At 34.2% G+C, this 19297-nt stretch overlaps 3 protein-coding genes across 3 annotated transcripts; 1 reads left to right on the top strand and 2 right to left on the bottom strand.

Annotated features, from left to right (window-relative positions):
- The first annotated feature begins 5365 nt into the window (after positions 1-5365).
- Positions 5366-7795, top strand: LOC105159107 (cyclin-D5-3). The gene is made up of 5 exons (XM_011076057.2): positions 5366-5960; positions 6056-6142; positions 6235-6526; positions 6632-6759; positions 6892-7795. Exons 1-5 carry the CDS (start codon positions 5712-5714, stop codon positions 7114-7116), a joined length of 981 nt encoding a protein of 326 aa, XP_011074359.1. The 5' UTR covers positions 5366-5711; the 3' UTR covers positions 7117-7795.
- A 1346-nt stretch (positions 7796-9141) lies between these two features.
- On the bottom strand, positions 9142-15354 carry ACA1 (autoinhibited Ca2+-ATPase 1). The gene is made up of 8 exons (XM_011076056.3): positions 15151-15354; positions 14735-15041; positions 13539-13593; positions 11521-13460; positions 10896-11054; positions 10471-10642; positions 10085-10383; positions 9142-9920 (listed from the first exon to the last, which is right to left on the bottom strand). Exons 2-8 carry the CDS (start codon positions 14906-14908, stop codon positions 9672-9674), a joined length of 3048 nt encoding a protein of 1015 aa, XP_011074358.1. The 5' UTR covers positions 14909-15041; positions 15151-15354; the 3' UTR covers positions 9142-9671.
- Positions 15355-17420: 2066 nt separating this feature from the next.
- On the bottom strand, positions 17421-18951 carry LOC105159105 (alpha/beta-Hydrolases superfamily protein). Its single transcript, XM_011076055.3, has 2 exons — positions 18335-18951; positions 17421-18151 (listed from the first exon to the last, which is right to left on the bottom strand). The coding sequence occupies exons 1-2, from the start codon at positions 18703-18705 to the stop codon at positions 17722-17724; spliced, it is 801 nt and encodes a 266-aa protein (XP_011074357.1). The 5' UTR covers positions 18706-18951; the 3' UTR covers positions 17421-17721.
- Positions 18952-19297: the final 346 nt, after the last annotated feature.

Raw genomic sequence — 19297 nt, 5'->3', positions numbered from 1 at the left:
TTCTTTTTCTTTCTTTTTTTTTTTTTTGGCTTGTGACTCTGATTTTTCTCTTATAAATTGGGTGTGAACATATCAAGCAATGTAAATAATAGAGTTTTAGTGCCTGTGTAATATAATTCACACTGTTTTAACATCGCGTACATACGAGAAAAGTTTCCCTACAACCACTCCTAAGTATACGCTCGAATTTGGCATGATGAAGCAAATATGTAGAGAAATTCTTATCCAAACTTAAAACGTATATATGATCAGACAAGATCTTTATACTGTCATAAAAATGAGTATTAATATATGAACTTAATAGCAATGTGCAATTGTGAAATTTAAGTACTATCTATCATATAACTTCTTTTTATATATCGTTATGTATATCACTTATTGTAAGAAAATGGTAACTTAACACAATCTGTTACTATTAATCTGGAGACATTATCAAATTCATTACAATGGCACAACAGGATTTATTGCCACTTACCACAAAACAACATAATAACACTATATATGTAGCCATGCTAGAAAAGAAATTGTCACTTAGCCATTAATTAGATTAAGTAATAAGAATTTTTATTCGATACTATATTTTTAATTATTTTTTATTTAATTTGATTTTAATACCATATTAAACTATCATCATTGGGCTCGACTTGTCAAGACGTGACCTACACGAGCATGAGTACGAGTTAACTGAGTGGTTGGGGTTGTACCTTAGGTTGGCTTCCGGACCCACTACAATTCTGATGCCACCTACAAGCTTAAAAAGTAGTCAGGCACTGTCATTTTCTTTTCTTTTTTTATTTATTTATATAAAAAAAAATAAGAAGGCAGGGGCATTAATATGAATAAATATGATGCATGGTGAGGGTTGCCCATGTCCTGTTGCCCGATTGACAAGGTTGAGAGAGAAATACGGGCGGAGTGATGGACATTCTGACCTACTCATTCTACCACATGTGTACGCCACCCCACCTATGTAATACTACATGCTCATGCATCTATCTCTTTATCTATATACATATATGCACGGACAGCTTATTTTTATTGTTGGAATGCAGATAATACTGTGAGTATTATTTAAATTTTTATTATATTTATTTAATAATAAATAGAAGAAAAACAAACTAAAGAATTGAGTGGAACTAATCCTAATTTCTTAAGCTATCTTTATTATTTTTCAACATACATGAATGGAATACTATTTTACTATCCATTTCAGATGATCATTTTGTGTGAAAATATTTGAAAACTATAAGTAATTAATTTTTTGTTGATAGGTGGATTATCGATTTTGGAGTAATGGCTTCAAATATATAAAGGGGGTTACGTACAATTTATCCCCTATGTTAATGAAAAATGTGCAAAAAAGTCCTATGAAAAAATAAAGTGCAATTTACTCCCTTATGATTTAAAAAATGATATAATTTACCTCTCTTTTTGTTTTTTCACTTGGACTTTTTTGCACTTTTTCATTAACACTGGAGAATAAATTACATTTAACCCCATATAAAAATACTAAAGTTAAGGAAGTTTGAGGGGTATTTTAATAAATCCATTCAAAGTATTGAAATTACTGTAATAATTAAGTTTTCTTGAAAGAATGAATGAGTTAAAAGGTAATTTTGGATATTTACAACTTGGTACAGGAGCAGAAGTGTGCCTTTTATAATAGTGTAGATAATATATATATATATATGTGTGCGTGTTCATTCCATTTTGGGGATATATCTTGGTATTTAATTTGTTGATATCATATTTATAAACAATTAATATATAACATGATGAATAAATCATCGAGGAAGTGGGGATTTCACGTCTTGAACATTTTTGAACATATTAAAATTACCTCTAATGTTAGAAGAATTGAAAAATACTCATGCCAGAGTAGACAATGAGAGAATTTCTCTTATAGTGTAATGAAATAGACGAAATATTTTTTTATGGTAATTAAAAAGTTAACAATCTTTTACTATTTGTATAGTGTATTATATAGTAATATATGTGTATTCAGAGAATACATACGATGGCCTCCATGAACACATACATTCCAAACTCATAGATTAGGGTAATACTATACGTATAGATATACGTATAATATGAGTATATATACACATATATAAAGACGTACGCGTATAAGTACACAAACATTTTGAGATCCAAGTACATTATCAATCCATGGTCTCAAGCAGAATCAGAATCTAGCATAAATATTCGTACTTATAGTACAATTATTCAATGGAGAGTCGTGAAGGTGACCACTAAGATCCAAATTTTAATTTAAATAGGGATTAAAATACTTATTTTTTCAAATGCTATGAATTTTGCTTATATGAATATTCAATTATGAAGCTCAGTAATTATATTTTTTTACATATACTCTTATCAAATGAAAAATAAGTAAATAGTCCCTGAATTATGAGGTATAAATTACTATTATGCCCTTGCTATTTTTTTCTAAAAAAAATATTTGAAAAAAAAGTAATTTGATGGTGAGTAAAGTAAATTATCCATAGACCATATTATTCCATAAAAATAAATATAAAATCATAATTTATAATTCAACATATCATTTTTGTCAGTTCACCATCAAAACTTACATGAAAACTTAAAAAAATAAAAAAATAAGTAATGGAATGAGCTTGTTGTTAGACGAACGTTAAAATTTAAGACGGTATTTTTAATTTTTACAGATAAAAAATAGGCATCTAAAATTATGTCAAATCTTAAAGAAAATAGTTGTAAAATTCCTTATTTCTTTTTCCATATTGCGCTCAAATTTTGAATTAAAGGAAACATCCCAAAACAAGATCTTGAAAGTTAATAATTGTTTAGTTGAAAATAAATTCAGAAATAAAATACGTTATTATAAAGTTGAATATAAATCAATATTCCGCTCAATTTGATAAATTTAAATACTATAATTGAAAAATAGGTCTTGGACTTCTAAACCCTAGTTAATTACAACCTCACAGTGTGCAAGATCCAAGATATGATGATCAAAATGTACTTATTTAGGATTTCACCACAAAGACTTATGCCAAAATATTATTTTCTTTGGTCTTTAATTAATATTTTTCAAAACTTATAAAATCCCAATTTTTTTAATTACTTAATTAATTATGTATTTGGATTGATTCACGGCAGCAGTACGCACGTCCTATTAATGTACTTTGTTGAAATTCATTAATTTTAACCTACCCATAGATTGGTCCGTAGGAATTCTTCTGAGACAATAGAGACAAAAATTAGGTGGTTAAAATAAGTTTAGTGCATAAGGATAATATAAAATTGTGTATCCCTTTTCATTATTAAAAAATTAAAATCATAATTAAGAGAAAAATTAATAACAAATTATGTATCGGATCTTGCGTTCTAGAGGTTGTCTGTGACTGTGATGTGATAGGCCGATGATGCATGCTATATTAATTTTTATATATTTAGGGTGATTAATATTAATAAAGTATGTTCTGATTTTTTTGAGCAGTGAAATGGTATCTTTTATGGTTGTCTATTGGTGTGTATAGTCATGGGCATTAATGGGTTAACAAACAAATTAATCTTGTTAATTTTAATTTTATAATTAAGTGGGCTTGTCTTTTTTATTAGTATTATATCGAATCAACCAATACATGAATATGACTGTTAATAAATTTCAATAACTCGCATAAAGTAAAACAAATACCTACACATTCGGTGAACTAGAACCCTTAACATCGAACCTTTTCATAGGACCTCAGTCTTAACCTGATCAACCAATAGACTAAGACATTATTGGTAATTAAGTGAATTGTTGTAAACATCGTTCGTGCATGTTAATCTTTGGTTAATTAAGATGATGGCTTGATGATTAATTGAGTATTGAGATTAACTAATGAAAAAAGTAGGTGAATATTATTAGATTAAAGGGTGTTTGTAAAAAAGTAATTAACTTATTACCAGATTCATTATAAGAAAATTTACAATTATTTTTGTAAATATCCAGAAATTGTTTTTGACATCTTTGTTTACAGTATTTCAAAAATACCCTTTAAAAGAAGAGAAATAATTGATATTAATCAGTTTTAGTATTTCTGAAATAATTCGAAAAAATAAATTTACGTTTTCACTAAACACTTTTGCACCCGATTTCCATATACTCCCCGTTATTACTATAATTAAAATAGATAAATTTTCCATTTCTTTTCACATTACTACAAATATAAATATTTTACTTTATAATATCACTATCTACACATTTATCCACTCATTAAATTCAAAAACCAAATGATGTACGAAAATAACTATCATTTTTGGTACCTTCCGATTTATTATTAAATCAATGGATGTACCTTGTTATATCATTTTTTGATTTATCCATATTTTAATGATTGAAACACACTCAAAATTTTATTATATTTAACTAATTAAATAAAATTATTTTTTTTAAAAAATATCAACTCTAATCAAATTTTTAGTTTATTTTTTTAATTTAAATAATACACACATAATATAGCTAGCTAAAAAAAATAGAAATAAGTAGAGTGCTTAGTGCTTATGTATGATGAGTGACGTCATGACGCTCCAACCCACGTTCATCTTTGACCAGTCACAAAATATTAACACCATAATATTTATGTTTGTGAAAAAATACAGAATATGTATTAGAAAGTCTCTTTCTCCTTGAAATAATGTCCGCTCGTAGTGGTGCTAATACTTATTGTAATTTGTCTTTTAAAATATAGTAATTTTATGATTTTATAGTTTTAGGATACTAAAATACTTGAAAATGCTATGAATAAATGAAATGCAAATGGTGGCCTTACTTAGAGGTATTGGAAATATTTCGTTTAATAAATATATTCATTGAAAAATATGTTAGTAAAAGGTTATGACTTTTCGTTCAAATATAGACATCATTTCACTCAAAAGACACACCATTTTACTAAAAAAAATACTTCATTTTGATTATATAATTACAACAAGTATCGAGTATTAATTAATAAATTAATATATTATTTAATAAAAAATATTTATAAAATAATAAAAAGTAAATATAATGAGATAAATTTACACTTTTTATGAAATTGAATCCATTATTCCATATTTATCTACATGATTTCAACCTTAACTATTATGCTAAAAAATGATAGATTATATAAAATACTAAATAATGACAATATTTCAATCCTATGATATTATTATCTAATAATTTTATAAACTTGTATGATAATATCCTTCGTGGCATGATATACCCTAACAGTACTCCCCACCACACCCACCCCAACTACGTGTCATGGCGTTATTGGTCCATGTAAGCAACAGAAACAAAACGCTGCCCACAGTCAAAGCTAAAAGCATATACAAATTCTCAACTCAGTCGGATCTTCTCCCATCTCCACCACCACCCTCCGCCACGAACCCCACCACCACCACCACCAACAGCACCACCACTACTCTACTTTGAAGCCCACATTCCAAGATTGCTTGTAGATTTAGCAACCCATTTGATTTCCATATATAGAGTAGGGGGACTCAAATTATTAATTATGTGTCTATTAATGACAAGAGTAGTAATGGTTTGCTCATCACATGCCTAATTAGAAGACACGACCATTATCACACACCCGCTCTTTTTGGCGCCACCAATTCCTCCCACTCCACACACACCCCTTCACTCTTCACATATAGAGGCAGAAATAGAGTTGAACAACACTAGAAAGAACTGTGAAGAATCAAAGATGGAAAATTCTCGGGCTTTGTTTTCTCCTGACAGTTTATTGCTATGTAAAGAGAAGGTGGGCAGTTTGGAAGATGAAGAGGATGAAAAGATGGAATTTGGTTCGATTGTGGAAGATGGTTGTGATGATGAGTACATGAAAGTGCTTCTTGATAGAGAAATCTCAAGTGGTGGGCTGAAAATGGAGGAATTTTTGCAGAGTTCTTGGATTCAAGGGGCGCGTTTGGATGGAATCCACTACATTCTCAGAGTTTGTTTTTCAGACCCTTTTGATTTTTAAGTTTGTTCTGTGTTTTTGTGTGTGGAAATGTTGGGAAAGTAAAATCTTGGCGTTGTTTTGTGCAGACAAGGGAAGTTCTTGGGTTCGGAGTGCAAACTGCTTATCTATCAGTCACATATCTTGATAGATTTCTCTCCAGAAGATCTGTTGATGTAACTTCATTTCTTTGTACCAATGGTATGAATGTCGGATGTGAGAGTTTCATTTCTAATGTTGTGTTCTTGTATGTTTGATGAAAATGTAGGCAGAGAAATCATGGGCACTGAGGTTATTATCAATGGCTTGTCTTTCATTGGCTGCAAAAATGGAAGAAAGTGTAGTGCCGGCATTGTCGGAGTTCTGTTTGGGGGATTATAATTTTGAGAGCAGTGTGATACAGAGGATGGAACTCTTGGTACTGAATACATTGGAGTGGAAAATGGGGTCAATCACTCCTTTTGCTTATGTTCAGTTCTTTGCAAACAAGTTCTTTGACAACTCTTCACCAAGAAATGGAGTGTCAAGAACAATGGACCTCATTTTGGGCTCAATGAAATGTAGATTCCACACTCCATTTTCAAAGACTAATCTGTTTTCTCAAGAAGTTTGGTTAATCTTTGAATTGGTTTGACTGATTTGACTCACCAAATTCTTGAATGCAGATGTCAAAATAATGTCCCACAGACCATCAGTGATAGCAGCAGCAGCCGCATTGTTTGTACTGGATCAAGAATTGACAATAGATGCCTTGAAGCTCAAAATCAGTGACTTAACTGGTTCTTACGACATTGTGAGGCATTTGCTATTTGTTTAGATGAATTCTTGCATTTTTTCTCAAATCCCATTTTGTAGATTGTCATTTCCATATGAAAGCTGCATTCATGAATTCTGATCTTCAGTGTCTGTAACTTGCTACTTGCAGGACAATATCATTTCGTGCTACAACCTAGTTCAAGAAATGGACATTGAAAGATTAAAGTTGAGCAAAGGGATCAAGTCTCCTGATTTATCACCCATCCAAATACAAAGGGCTGAAGCTTGTGGAAATTCTTCAGTTGCTTCTGCTGCCATTGCAAAGAGAAAAAGGCTTGTGTTTAATCAAAATGATCAATATGGTGATGTGCCTGACAAGAAGGAAAAGCACTGAAAACCCAAAACAAAAAAGCACTCAACATTGGTGCATGAGAATTGCTTAGTGGTACTAATTTATTTTCCTTTAGTATTTGTATATGATTTGGAGTTGATTGGATAAGAAGTGGAAAGGAAGGGGAAATACATTTGGGAAAAGTGATTATAACAAAAAAAAAAAAGAAAGAAAGAAAGAAAAGCAGAAGTTTGGCAGCAGAAAAGAAAAGCTAATTTGGGCTGAAAAGAGGAAGAGTCACAGCTCATAAGGTGTGGAAAGAAAAGGGAAGAGGCCTCAAAGACATGACTTCACACAGTTTTAACAAGTATTGTTTTTTCTTCACACTTGACCCATTTGTTTCATTTTTTTTAATTACATTTTTCTTATATGTTTTGCCATGTTTATATAGTTTATAATATCCATATGCAGCCCTAGATTTTAAAGGGTGTTGCTTGGGATGCTTTTTTCCTTTTTAGTCCTTGGAAGGAAGGAAAGCTGTTTCTTGATTTGATACATCTGTGTTGCTTATTGCCCATCACAAAAAAAGCTTGTAAAAGTTTCATTGGATTTGTTTGAATGTTTGGGGCAAGTGGGGTCTTGATTTTTTTCTTATCTCCTGTTTGGCTTTGGCCTTTCTGTTTGAGGGCCATTGGAAACAGAGTAGAGATTTCTATGCACATCATTTTGTTGATTGAACTCATCTTTGTGTACTTTAAGTTGTTGGGGAATGCTTTTATTGCTCATTTTTTGTAGACCAGGCTGTTAAAATGCACTTTATCAAATAATAAAGTTGAGGGGGGAAGCATAGTGAACTGAATAATAATAATAATAATATCTTCTTGGGCTTATTTTAAGTGTTGGAATGTGAGAGATAATGATTAAAATTTCAGTTAAAAAGTGTGGAACCTGTGACCATCTTGATAACAACAAAGACCACCTTGACTGTCCCAATTTGCAACACACTACACTTTGACCCAACATGTCATGTAATGATTCAAGTCTTGTTTATTATGCAACAAACATTATTGATTTCCTAAAAGAAAACAAGAGAACCCAATTGCTAATAATGTTGTAAGGTGTAACAGTTTTCCAGGTTGTATTTTTATGTAATGTATATATAAATGTAGCATTGCTTATTAATTATTGCTTTGAATCCCTTAATCATCCATCATGATCATTTCATATGTGGTCGGTTTGGTCAATCCCAATTCCTAGTACTGTTCTAATTCAGGAATTTAAGTAAATTAGAAAGAAGCCAAAATTTGTCGAGTAGTCAAAATCAAAACTTGTCAAGAATTATTAAGTGGTACGTACTTGTCTGCCCAATTTCTGATTTGCCAGCTTTGTTACCAACAAAATTGGTGCTGCCCCATGCCTAGTCCTTTCACTATGTTGCTATGTGTGTTCCGGAAGGCGAACCCCCACGACAGCCCCACCTTGTTACAATTTCTGGGCTGAACCGTTTCTTGGCTTAATTATTTTTAGATTCTTTTTTAAAATGCAAAATTTTACTTTTCGTTTTCAAATAAAATTTTAAGACTATATTTTAAGGAGTAAGTATAATATATATTTTGGCAACTTTTAACATCCTATATATACGGTGAAATGAATATAATTGTTGCATTTATTTCTTATAGCACAAGATAAAATACTATTTTTTTTTACATTCATCAACGATTAGAATAATATTTTATTATAACTACTAGAATAATAATATTAAAAAAAATATTGGATGAAGGGTAAAATTGAAATTTTATCTAATTTTTAGTTGATGTATATTTGTCGACCAAACCCTAACAGAAGAAAGTCAGACGTAAATAGGTAATTCTCAAAGAAGATGTAAATGTTATTCTAAAATTTATTTGGGAAAGTGTAATTTTGTCCAAATGTAGTTACCCTAGAGTTTAAACATCACTGTTCTCTCACTATTTTCCTGATGAAAAGTTTTAGAACCGAAGATAGGTTACAAGCACATTGAAGCAGAATTCTTCAGTATAAAGATCAGAGATACGATGAAAGAAAAAGAACAAAACAGGAACCTCAAAATAAAAAACCGGTAAAAATTGTCCAATCTGCAAGGTAATATCCTTGAAATAAGAGAAGGATATCTTACATGTCAAAAACTTTCAGAATCCAAGGAAAAAATGATCACTGTAGTGATAAAAAATGGAACATCCTGATTACATACATCTGCAGTAATGCAATAAATTCAAAGTCCTGATACCTTGGTAAGGCAACTGAAATTGATTAGTTCTGTCAGTACTTCAAAACCAAATATCCGAATAACTCTAGAATGTTGATTACAAAATTGGTCGTCCTTCTGCAGATGCATGTAGCACTTGAATGTAGCCATAGAATCGATATTGGATTGATTCTGTAGCTGTAACCATGTTGGAATTTTATCTCCATTTTGAAGTTTTTGTCTCAGAAGCTACTGACAGTGTATTTGATCCATTGAGTTTCGAATCATAGAATTGGAATTAGAAGTGTTAAGGCATACTTGCAACTGTTTAAGTATTCCTAATTCCAGTTCTAAGCCCTCAAAACCCTTATACCAACACCAGCAGAAGTGGATTTTACCTCAATCCTACAGGGATCATCTTTATAGCAGCAGCAATAGGCATGCCAAGAAATCCAAGCAGAATGCTAGCCAACCATTGCTGCCACGTTAGAGGATAGGTGTTGGCAAATGTGCCCAGGAATTCAACGATAAGGATTTGGAAGAGGACAGTGCAGCTAAGTACACCCACAAAAACGTAGTTGTCGAGTATGCCTCTGAAGACGTTTATCTTCTCCATGTCTCTGGAGCTTATCTCGTTGAAAACCTGCAAATGCAAGACAATATAAACAATAAAGTGTAGATTTATGTGGAGATCTTCTGCTTATACAACACAATATGCCGCTTTTGTAGGTAACAAACATATCATGGGGGCAACATTTCTGACAACATAATGGAAGATTATTCTGTCTTTTTGTTGTTGAAAGCTACCTGGCAAAAGACGAATGAGTTGAAAATGAGTGTGTTAAGAATTAAATCTGATTCTTGGCCATCAAGATGGAACACTGCTTTTCCGGATGTTTGCAGATACCATATGATAACGAACTGATAAATGGACTGCCCCAAGATATTCCTCCACATGACATTGCTGATGAAGTTTCCTTTGCGTCCAACTGGTGATCTCCTCATTAACTCATCTGTTGGAGGCTCAGTGGCCAGCGCAAGTGCTCCCAGTGTATCCATGATCATGTTGACCCATAGAAGTTGAACAGCGGTAAGGGGAGCATTGCCTAGAAAACAGGGGGATGAATGTAAGAATCTATATCTTGCTTAAGAGAAAACCCAAAGAGAGACTGCTTTGACCATCGTATGTTTACCTGTCAAGCATGCTGAAGAGAAGTTGACAATTAGAGCAACTACATTAACTGTAAGCTGAAATTGAACAAATTTTTGAATGTTAACATAAACTGAGCGGCCCCATTTCGCCACAGTAACAATAGTGGAGAAATTGTCATCCAGAATTATAACATCAGCACTCTCTTTGGCCACCTGGAAGATTCAAGATTATAACAATAAGTAGAATTCATTTCGATAATTCATGTTGATAACTCTAGTTTTGATGAATAAAGACATTCCCTATGGAACGGGAGGACAAACAACATGAGGCCCACATAGAAACAGCTTATGATGTGTCATGACAAACTAAAATATTCAATATAGATGGAGAAAAAACCGAGAAAGTTTGCCGATATCATTATCTATAAAACATAGCACATATATCATTTATGGCCAAATTTATCACCTCAGTTCCAGAAATTCCCATTGCAAGACCAATATCTGCTTCATGAAGTGCAGGAGCATCATTTGTTCCATCTCCTGTCACAGCAACAACCTCCTGAAATGTGGATCTTAGATGTCTCACCAGAGTATGCTTATCCATTGGTGAAGAGCGCGCCATTACCTTCCAAATAAAGCACATCAGATAAAGGTCCAGAATAGTTGAATCTACAATTATACAATATGCATGCATAAAATGCTATAGAAATAAACAAATGTGAATAGCTATATTCAGGAATCAAAATCTTATAATCAGGGCAGGTACGAAATCTTCCAGGCTAAAACACGAGCCCCAGAATTCGGTTGGGTTTAAACGTTCTCATTACTACTAAGCACATGACTCCATGGTAGGAGGGGCATATATTTTGGGGGAGACAAAATGAACTTTGTGCTGAAAACCAAGAGCGATGCTTAGAGTTTCCAAGTAAATCAAAATTTAGGGCAATAGTTATGAGTTTCTAAAATTCAATTTACTTCTTAACTCGCAAGAATTCATCCACTAATAACAATAAAACTATGCCAATGATGCATAGAACTTTCAGATTAAATAACACATAAAGCAGCAAATATGGCTGCTTAGCACAGAATACCTGTAGTTTTGGGATGAGTTCCTGCAGCTCCTCTTCACTTTTCTTCCGAAATTCTGGGCCCTCAATAGCAATGCCATCATCAGTCAGTATTCCACATTCCCTAGCTATTGCCTTAGCGGTGTTTATGTTATCTCCTGTGACCATCCGGACCACAATGCCGGCTGACCTACAAATTGCAACTGACTCCTTGACTCCGGGGCGAACTGGATCTTTAATGCCCACAATTCCTATCAAAGTATAACCCTCAAAGGGAATAGGATTTTCAGCAGAGAAGTCACCACCAATATCCTTGTATGCAATGCATAGGGTTCTAAGAGCTTCACTTGCAAAATGTTCAATTGTATCCTTCAAATGATTCATTGATGATTCATCCAGGGGAACAACCTCGCCAGTTGAGTCCAGTACCTTATCACATGCTGCCAAGATAATCTCAGATGCACCTTTGCAATGCGCCTGAAAACCTTCACCAGGTAGCTCCAAGACCACACCCATGCGCTTCTTAGTGGAATTAAATGGCTCAACTTTGACAAGCTTTGAGGCCTGTCGCTCTGCTTGGAAATCTCCTCCAAGAAAGAGTCCAAATTCCAGAATTGCAGTCTCAGTGGGTGTACCAAGGATCTCAATTTTCCCATCTTGAGTCGTGACTATATCTCCACCAGTGTTGTTGAATATCGACCTCTGAACCATTTTCACAACAGAATCAGGAATGTCTGAGCAAAAAGCAGAAGTTTTAACAGAGCTACTAACTTCTTTTATTTTCCCACAAATACATGCTTTTACAACAGTCATGTGATTAGTAGTTAGCGTTCCAGTCTTGTCACTACAAATAGTTGTGGCAGATCCCATGGTCTCACAAGCAGCCAAATGACGTACAAGTGCCTTGTCATTCATCATCTTCTTCATGGCAAATGCAAGGCTCAAGGTAACAGCTAAAGGCAAACCCTCAGGAACAGCAACCACAACAATTGTTACTGCAATCGCGAAATATTCCAGCATTTCCAGGGCATCATCTCCAGACCAGCTCCAGTGCGAACCCTGATTCATCTTGCGGCTAAACAGTCCTTGCACCAGGACAGCAAAGGTGACAACAGCGAAAAACAGACCTATTTTTCCAATAATTGTAGCCACTCCATTCAGTTTAACTTGCAAGGGGGTTTCATCATCGCCTCCTTCACTAAGAGTAGCCATCAATTTGCCCCACTGAGTTCTCATTCCGACAGTGGTAACTAGCATTTTGCAGGATCCGTCCTGAACTTTAGTTCCAGATAGGAGAAAAGGATTTTCACAGGTTACATTTATTGGTTCACTCTCTCCTGTTAAACTAGATTCATTTATTAACAAGGAATAACCTGAAACAAAGAGTCCATCAGCTGGGACCTGATCCCCAATGGCAAGATGAACGATGTCACCAGATAGTAAATCGAATATGGAAATCTTTTGTCTGTACCCATTTCGAGTTACCTGAACAGTAATCTTTTTCTTCTCCTTATCCAAATCCTTGAACTGTAACGACTGTTTAAAATCACTTGTAGCAGTGACAAACACAACAAGAAGAATACTGGCAACAATCCCAAGTCCATCATGAGCACCTTTTGGCCATCCTTCTGTTGCAATTCCAACAATTAGAGAGACAAGGGCACATACGCCAAGTATCATGAGGGTAGTATCTTGCAGGGCTTCCCATACAAAAAGCCAAAATCCCTTTGCTGGGCTCTCAGTGAACTTATTAATTCCATATGTTTCTCTTCTGCGATTAAGGGACTCCTCAGAAATATTGATTCCATTGTTCAGTGAAGTAGAGAGCTTGTCTGCAATACCCTCAAGACCACCATGAACTTTTAACTTCCTTGAATTATGGCCCTCAACAATCGATCCTAACTCATCAGCACATATTTCAAAACCTGCTCCCTTCACTGCATCTGGTACCTTGTAGCTGATACCTGGAGATGTTCATCAGACAATTAGCATAGAAAAAAGAAAAAGAAAACTTCAATTTCTGCATGTGGTTGAAGACTAACCTTGAACGAAACTAAGGGCTGCTTGGGAGACTAAGACTGCAACTCTAAGCTTCTCCTGCAGTATCATAAAATGAGTCACTCCTACATGTTTATTGAACAGATTAAATTGTCTAGTTGCAGAGACAAGCTTCCGTGCATAAAAGTATTTTTTCTAAATCAAAGAGCTGAACTCATGACTTCTTCACAAGCTTCACTCCATGAAAATTTATCAGACTTCGGGAACATCTAAATCGACATCAGAGAACATAGATTCTGTTCCAATAATGAAATGAAGAAATTCTAAACTCAATTCGTTATTGTTTCCCGAACAGTCAGCCAGAGCAAGTCCATCCTTTTAATTGTGGGAAGAAGAACAAAACAAATCATCTTTTTGGTAAACTATACAATATTATTCGGCAAGTTGCATCAAGAGAGAATATAAAGTAAACAAACAAAACCTTGAAAAAAGACATGCATTGAGAGAAAACCTTCAAGAGTTGAAGAGTCTATCCGGACCGTGAATTGGAGAAATACGCATATATTATTTTGTTTGGTTTGGAAGGAAAATAGTGAAGGAAATATTTGAATAATATAATTTAAACTAGTATTTTCATTTTATTTCTTTATTTCACTCTTACCCAACTAAACCAAAAAATTAAAAAATAAAAAATCAAGGATAATTGCTTATATTTCCTAAAATAAGACGGAAAATTCTTGATTAAATTTGAACCAAACCAATTTCAAAACAAACGTATCATGTTTGCTGCGAGATTGTCAATTTTTTTTTATTGTATAATAATACACAATAAATTTATGGCACTTATGATTGAATTAGGTTAGGCTGAGAGTGCAGGCTCAAATAAAACTGGACTGGATTTAATTACAGTTGGATTTTAATTTCCATTATTCTTTTCCTACTAAAATCCTAGATTCCTACGCGTATTGGACTAGATCACAAAAATCTTTCCACCAATCATCTGTCTTCAGCTCCACTGTTATCGTTACCCTCTTACATCTCGGCTGCTGCCAATTGCGTTCATGAGGTAAGCCAAAGCAAAAGACCAACAAGACCAAGAAAAAAACATGTAAACAGAGAGGGAAGGAAGAGTCAACCAAAAAGTCAAAAAACACAAGAAGATATTTTCCCGCAGATAGTTTTCGAAAAACGATTCCAAAAAAAAAAAAAAAAAGATAAAAGTAAAGGGAAAAGTCAAAACCTGATTGGATTTCTGGATCTCGCGAACTTCGAAGCGCTTGGAGAGATTAGCAGTGAATCGAAATCTCCTCTTATGATTCTTCACCAGCCAACACGCTTTCCTCCACCGCTGCAACGCCTCCTCCGACGAGTTCTTCGCCTTTACCTCCGAGAACTCCTTCATATAACTCCCCATACTGAAAAACAAAAAAATCACTTGACCTCTCGTACTTCAGCTACCGATCCAAAATACCGATCTCGCAAATCTCAGATTACAGACTTGCAGATCATTTAGAAGCAGTCTAGTTAGTCGCCTCGTATGCAGTTATCTGAGAGAGAGAGAGAATGAGTTGGAAACTGAAAAGTATTCCATCATTAAAAAGAAATGAAAAGCAACTTGATTATTAAATTAAACAACTTTACTGCTTTTGTTTTTACCGAATCCATGATTAACAATAGCTCTGCTTTTGGAAATGGAGACTGCAGTCTACTGTGGAATCTTCCTTCTCTCTTCTGCTATGCCGGATATCAGACCAAAAATGGAAGAAAACACCAACAAAAAGAAGAAAGAGTAAAATACGATGAAAAGTTAGGGGCACTGAGTGGAACTTCTCCAGCGCGTCAAAGAGACCAAGATTCAGACAGAGACGATAGGCGCACCAAAGCGCGTGCTCTTAAACTATATTTTAAATTTTTATTACTGTAATTAAATTAAATATTTAAAATTTTCAATCAATTTCATCCCACAAACACGTATTTTGTTTAGACTATTTCAACTCTAATTATGGGATCATAATCTACGTTTTTCCTTTTAAATAAATTTTGCCCAGAACCCTCTTAATTTAATGACTTGGAATCAAATACACTCGAATTGACTGATTTAAAAATATTGATATTTTACATACTGAATATCGTAATAATTTTATATTGGTTGATTAAAAATAAAAAATTTAAAAGAAGTTCTCCTAAAATTTGACTTCATTATAAATTCTTCCTCATTTTTTGAAAAACTATAAATACCCTTAAAAATTATAGATATCTTAACAAATAATTTTCTACAATAAGCTGTCACAAGGAAATATTGTTAGGGTACTTTTAATTTTAAAGTGATATTCTTATTTTTTAGATAACGAAGGAATATTTTTAAATGTGAAAAATCTCATAATAGCATATTATAATTTACCTTTAAAAATATTGATATAATTTTCAAATAAAAACTAATTAAAGTAATAATCCAAATCCCTGTCATGTGAGTGTTTGAGGTTTCCCTAGATGAAATCACCCAGTAACTTTGGGCCTAGGGCCGAATAAGTTTGATATCACTCAATTTACTAAACAATCTCAACTATATGGTTTGGGCCGTAATTTGAAGATTCGGACCCACTTTGACAATTTAACTTCGGCCCAGCATACTTTGGGCTTTAAATAAGCCCATCATTAGAAACTTGCAATATATTTACTTGGCATGTCTCTACACATTATAAAATATTGGAAGCTATAACGGGCTCTTCATGAAATTTGTGATAATTATACATATTTTTTTATTATTTAAAAATTTATAAATACTCCTATAAAATTATAAATAGTCTAATAAATACCTTGTTGCAACAACTCACTATAGGAAGATATTTGTAATTTCAGTAAGATATTTATAATTTTTCAAACAACAATAGCTATTTATAATTAAAACAAACCTTATTACAGTCTCTTGTAATTTACCTTATAAAATAAAATAAAAGTATTAATCAATAAACCACTAAATTTATTAGTTTATAAGTTATCCTTTTTCTTTTTGAGGGGGGAGGAGTGACCAATTTATTTTAAAATGTTAATAAATTCCTTCAATTTTAGTTGTCCTAATACGAAATTACCATTATGAATAAGGTTTAATACATTTCACACCCCGAATTATACATATAGTCATATTCACCTCTTTAAAATATGAAAGATAACAAAAACCTTCTCGATAAGAAATTTTGGTATTGATAGGATAAAAATCTTTCTCTCAAAACTACTATTAGTGATTTAAAATTTATATCCTTTTATAAACTATATAATTTCAATATATGCAAATGTTTTACAGAGTAAATTATTTGTGTTAAAAGATACATGTAAGTACGTGTAAGTATATAATTTGTAATTCACGTTGCATCTTATGTTTCTTTTTATATATGCACGTAAAGTATATAATTTTTTTAAAAATAAAATTAATGATGTAATCTATGTACACGCAACTGAGATATATAAAACGTAATATGAAATATTGTAACAAAAAGCTGAGTTTGATGTAGGCTAGATAGTCAAGAATCCATCTCTGTTAAAAGGTATTTCCTCATGTTCCTCTTCTCATTTTCCATGATTACTCTTACTAATACGTGCAATTCCACTAAAGTTGTGAAAATTTGGAAACCAAAAAAGTAATAAATATGTCAATTTTTGCAACCCATAAAAAAATATTATTGTGGGGGACCCGAAAAGTTTGGACAATTTCGATTGTAGCAAAAGTAGTCCACTAGATTCTCCCAAATCTCCAAAACCAAACATACTTTCCTATCCTTGTGGAAATAGCAATTCCACTCCACATCCTAACCAAATTCCATTTTCTCTTCTAAATTGTATTTCAACTTTTAATATATACATTACTTGTTTAGAAGATTTTTTTATACACATAACATAACGTGTATACATTGAAGGGAAGAACAGATAGATTGCAATAAAAAATTTGATCCGCATCCAAACACGCCTCAGAGTCAAATATAACCTCCCACATTCTTCTTCCTACTAAACCTACCAGAGAAAATAAATTAGAAAAGAAAAAGAAAAGCCAGAAGACAAAATGGATACGTCAACACGTGACACTCACGTGGGTATTCTTATCCTCTTCTTACAAAGAGAAAAACGAAAAATCACACTTCATAGGAGAATTAGTCCACTAGTATTCGCCACGTGTCCAACTCCATTATTCGCCATTTTTTTCGTGTGACCCAACTCTTCTTGCTTTCTTCGTCGTCATCGGGGTAACGCTCGCCGTAGCTCTCGTGCCAGCAGGTTGGGGGCGGAGAGATGGGGGAGGTGCCCTTCTATGTCCAACATGTGAACCGTGCTCCGCCCCCCCAGGTGGTTCTTGAGGTAATCCGCAACCGACGCTGGCACCGACACGTCCCTTGCCGTCTGAATGATGGAGCATGGCACTCTGACCAGTCCTAGCACCCCTCTCAGGTCGCTGTTGAACACCGTCCGGGACACGAACAGCGTTATGTCTGGCCTCATGTTGAACAGCGTCCGGCTGAATTCCCGAACCGCATCCGGCACGTCCGCCCCCACAGCCAGCGGCGCGAATCCGTTCACCCACGCCTCGTAGTTCGCCTCCATTGCTGAGAAAACTTTCTCGATCTCACCCTGCTCGAATCCCCCGTGGTAATTCTTGTCGTTCAAGAACCTGCACTAGAAATGTATTCGTAACAAAAAGTGCACATAACATGTTCGAGGAAAGTTTCTATTAATCTATTCCTAGTTGAGAATTCGTAATTGGTGACAAGAAGAGAAAGAGAGACTCCCATTCGGGGGCGCGGAAAACACCAAACACTCTCCCTTTAGAAAAACTTCAAATTCATATATTTACCTCGGAGAGGCGCCGATGAGGATGAGCTTAGTGAAGAGCTCAGGGCGGCGAATGGAGGCGAGAATCCCGATCGTGGCGGAGACAGAGTGTCCTACGTAGGTGCAGCGCTCGATGCGGAGGGCGTCGAGTATGTGGAGGAGGTCGTCCACATAGGCGTCGAGGGAGGTGTAGCGGCGGAAATCGAAGTAATCAGGGTTGACACTGCCGGCGCAGACCAGGTCATAAAGAACAACACGGTGGTCGCGGACAAAAAACGGCAGAATGCGCTGCCACGCCGATTGGTCGGTGCCGAAGCCATGGGCGAGGACCAAAATCCTCTCGCCGGAGCCCACCACTCGCACATTCAACGCTTCCAACAAACTATGCCCCATTTTCTTTCTTCCTTGAAATAAACAAATCAACAATCAAGAAACCTTTTACACAGGTCGAAGAAATTCTTATTCAGATTAGCAGTGGTGGTGATGAGTGAGGAGACTGGAGAAGTGGGTGAATGCTTTAATAGTGTGTGTTCTGGTCCAGGAGAGTGTTTGGTGTGGGCTATTTATATTGGATGGTGGAAGTATCTCATCTGTTTGGATGAGGAAGCATACGCTAAAATGACTTGTGATTTTTTGGATCAATAGATGACAGTAGAATCTGGGATGTCCAATTTTTGTGGTGCTCCAAGTTTCATAGTATGGACTTTGATCTTACGATTGGGGACGATTTTGGTGGTTTGGACACATTCATTATTTATAATATAATTTTACATGACAAAAGAAGATAAAGAGACAAACATTTGATTCCTTCCACGAAGAAATAAACGACTACTATTGGTGGATTGATGGACTTTTCTTGCATAAACGTGTGTGGTATACATGAGTTTTAGGTGGACATAAAATATTTTTAACTAGGAACAAAAATTATGAGAAATGAAAACAAACACTTTATTTTTATTTGGTTATCATGATTTTGGTATTTTAA

This window comes from Sesamum indicum, linkage group LG3 (assembly GCF_026168435.1).
Source record: "Sesamum indicum cultivar Baizhima isolate 11 linkage group LG3, ASM2616843v1, whole genome shotgun sequence".
Lineage (NCBI taxonomy): Eukaryota > Viridiplantae > Streptophyta > Magnoliopsida > Lamiales > Pedaliaceae > Sesamum > Sesamum indicum.
The sequence above is the reverse complement of the archived record's forward strand: the minus strand, read 5'-3'. Positions and strand labels throughout refer to the sequence as shown.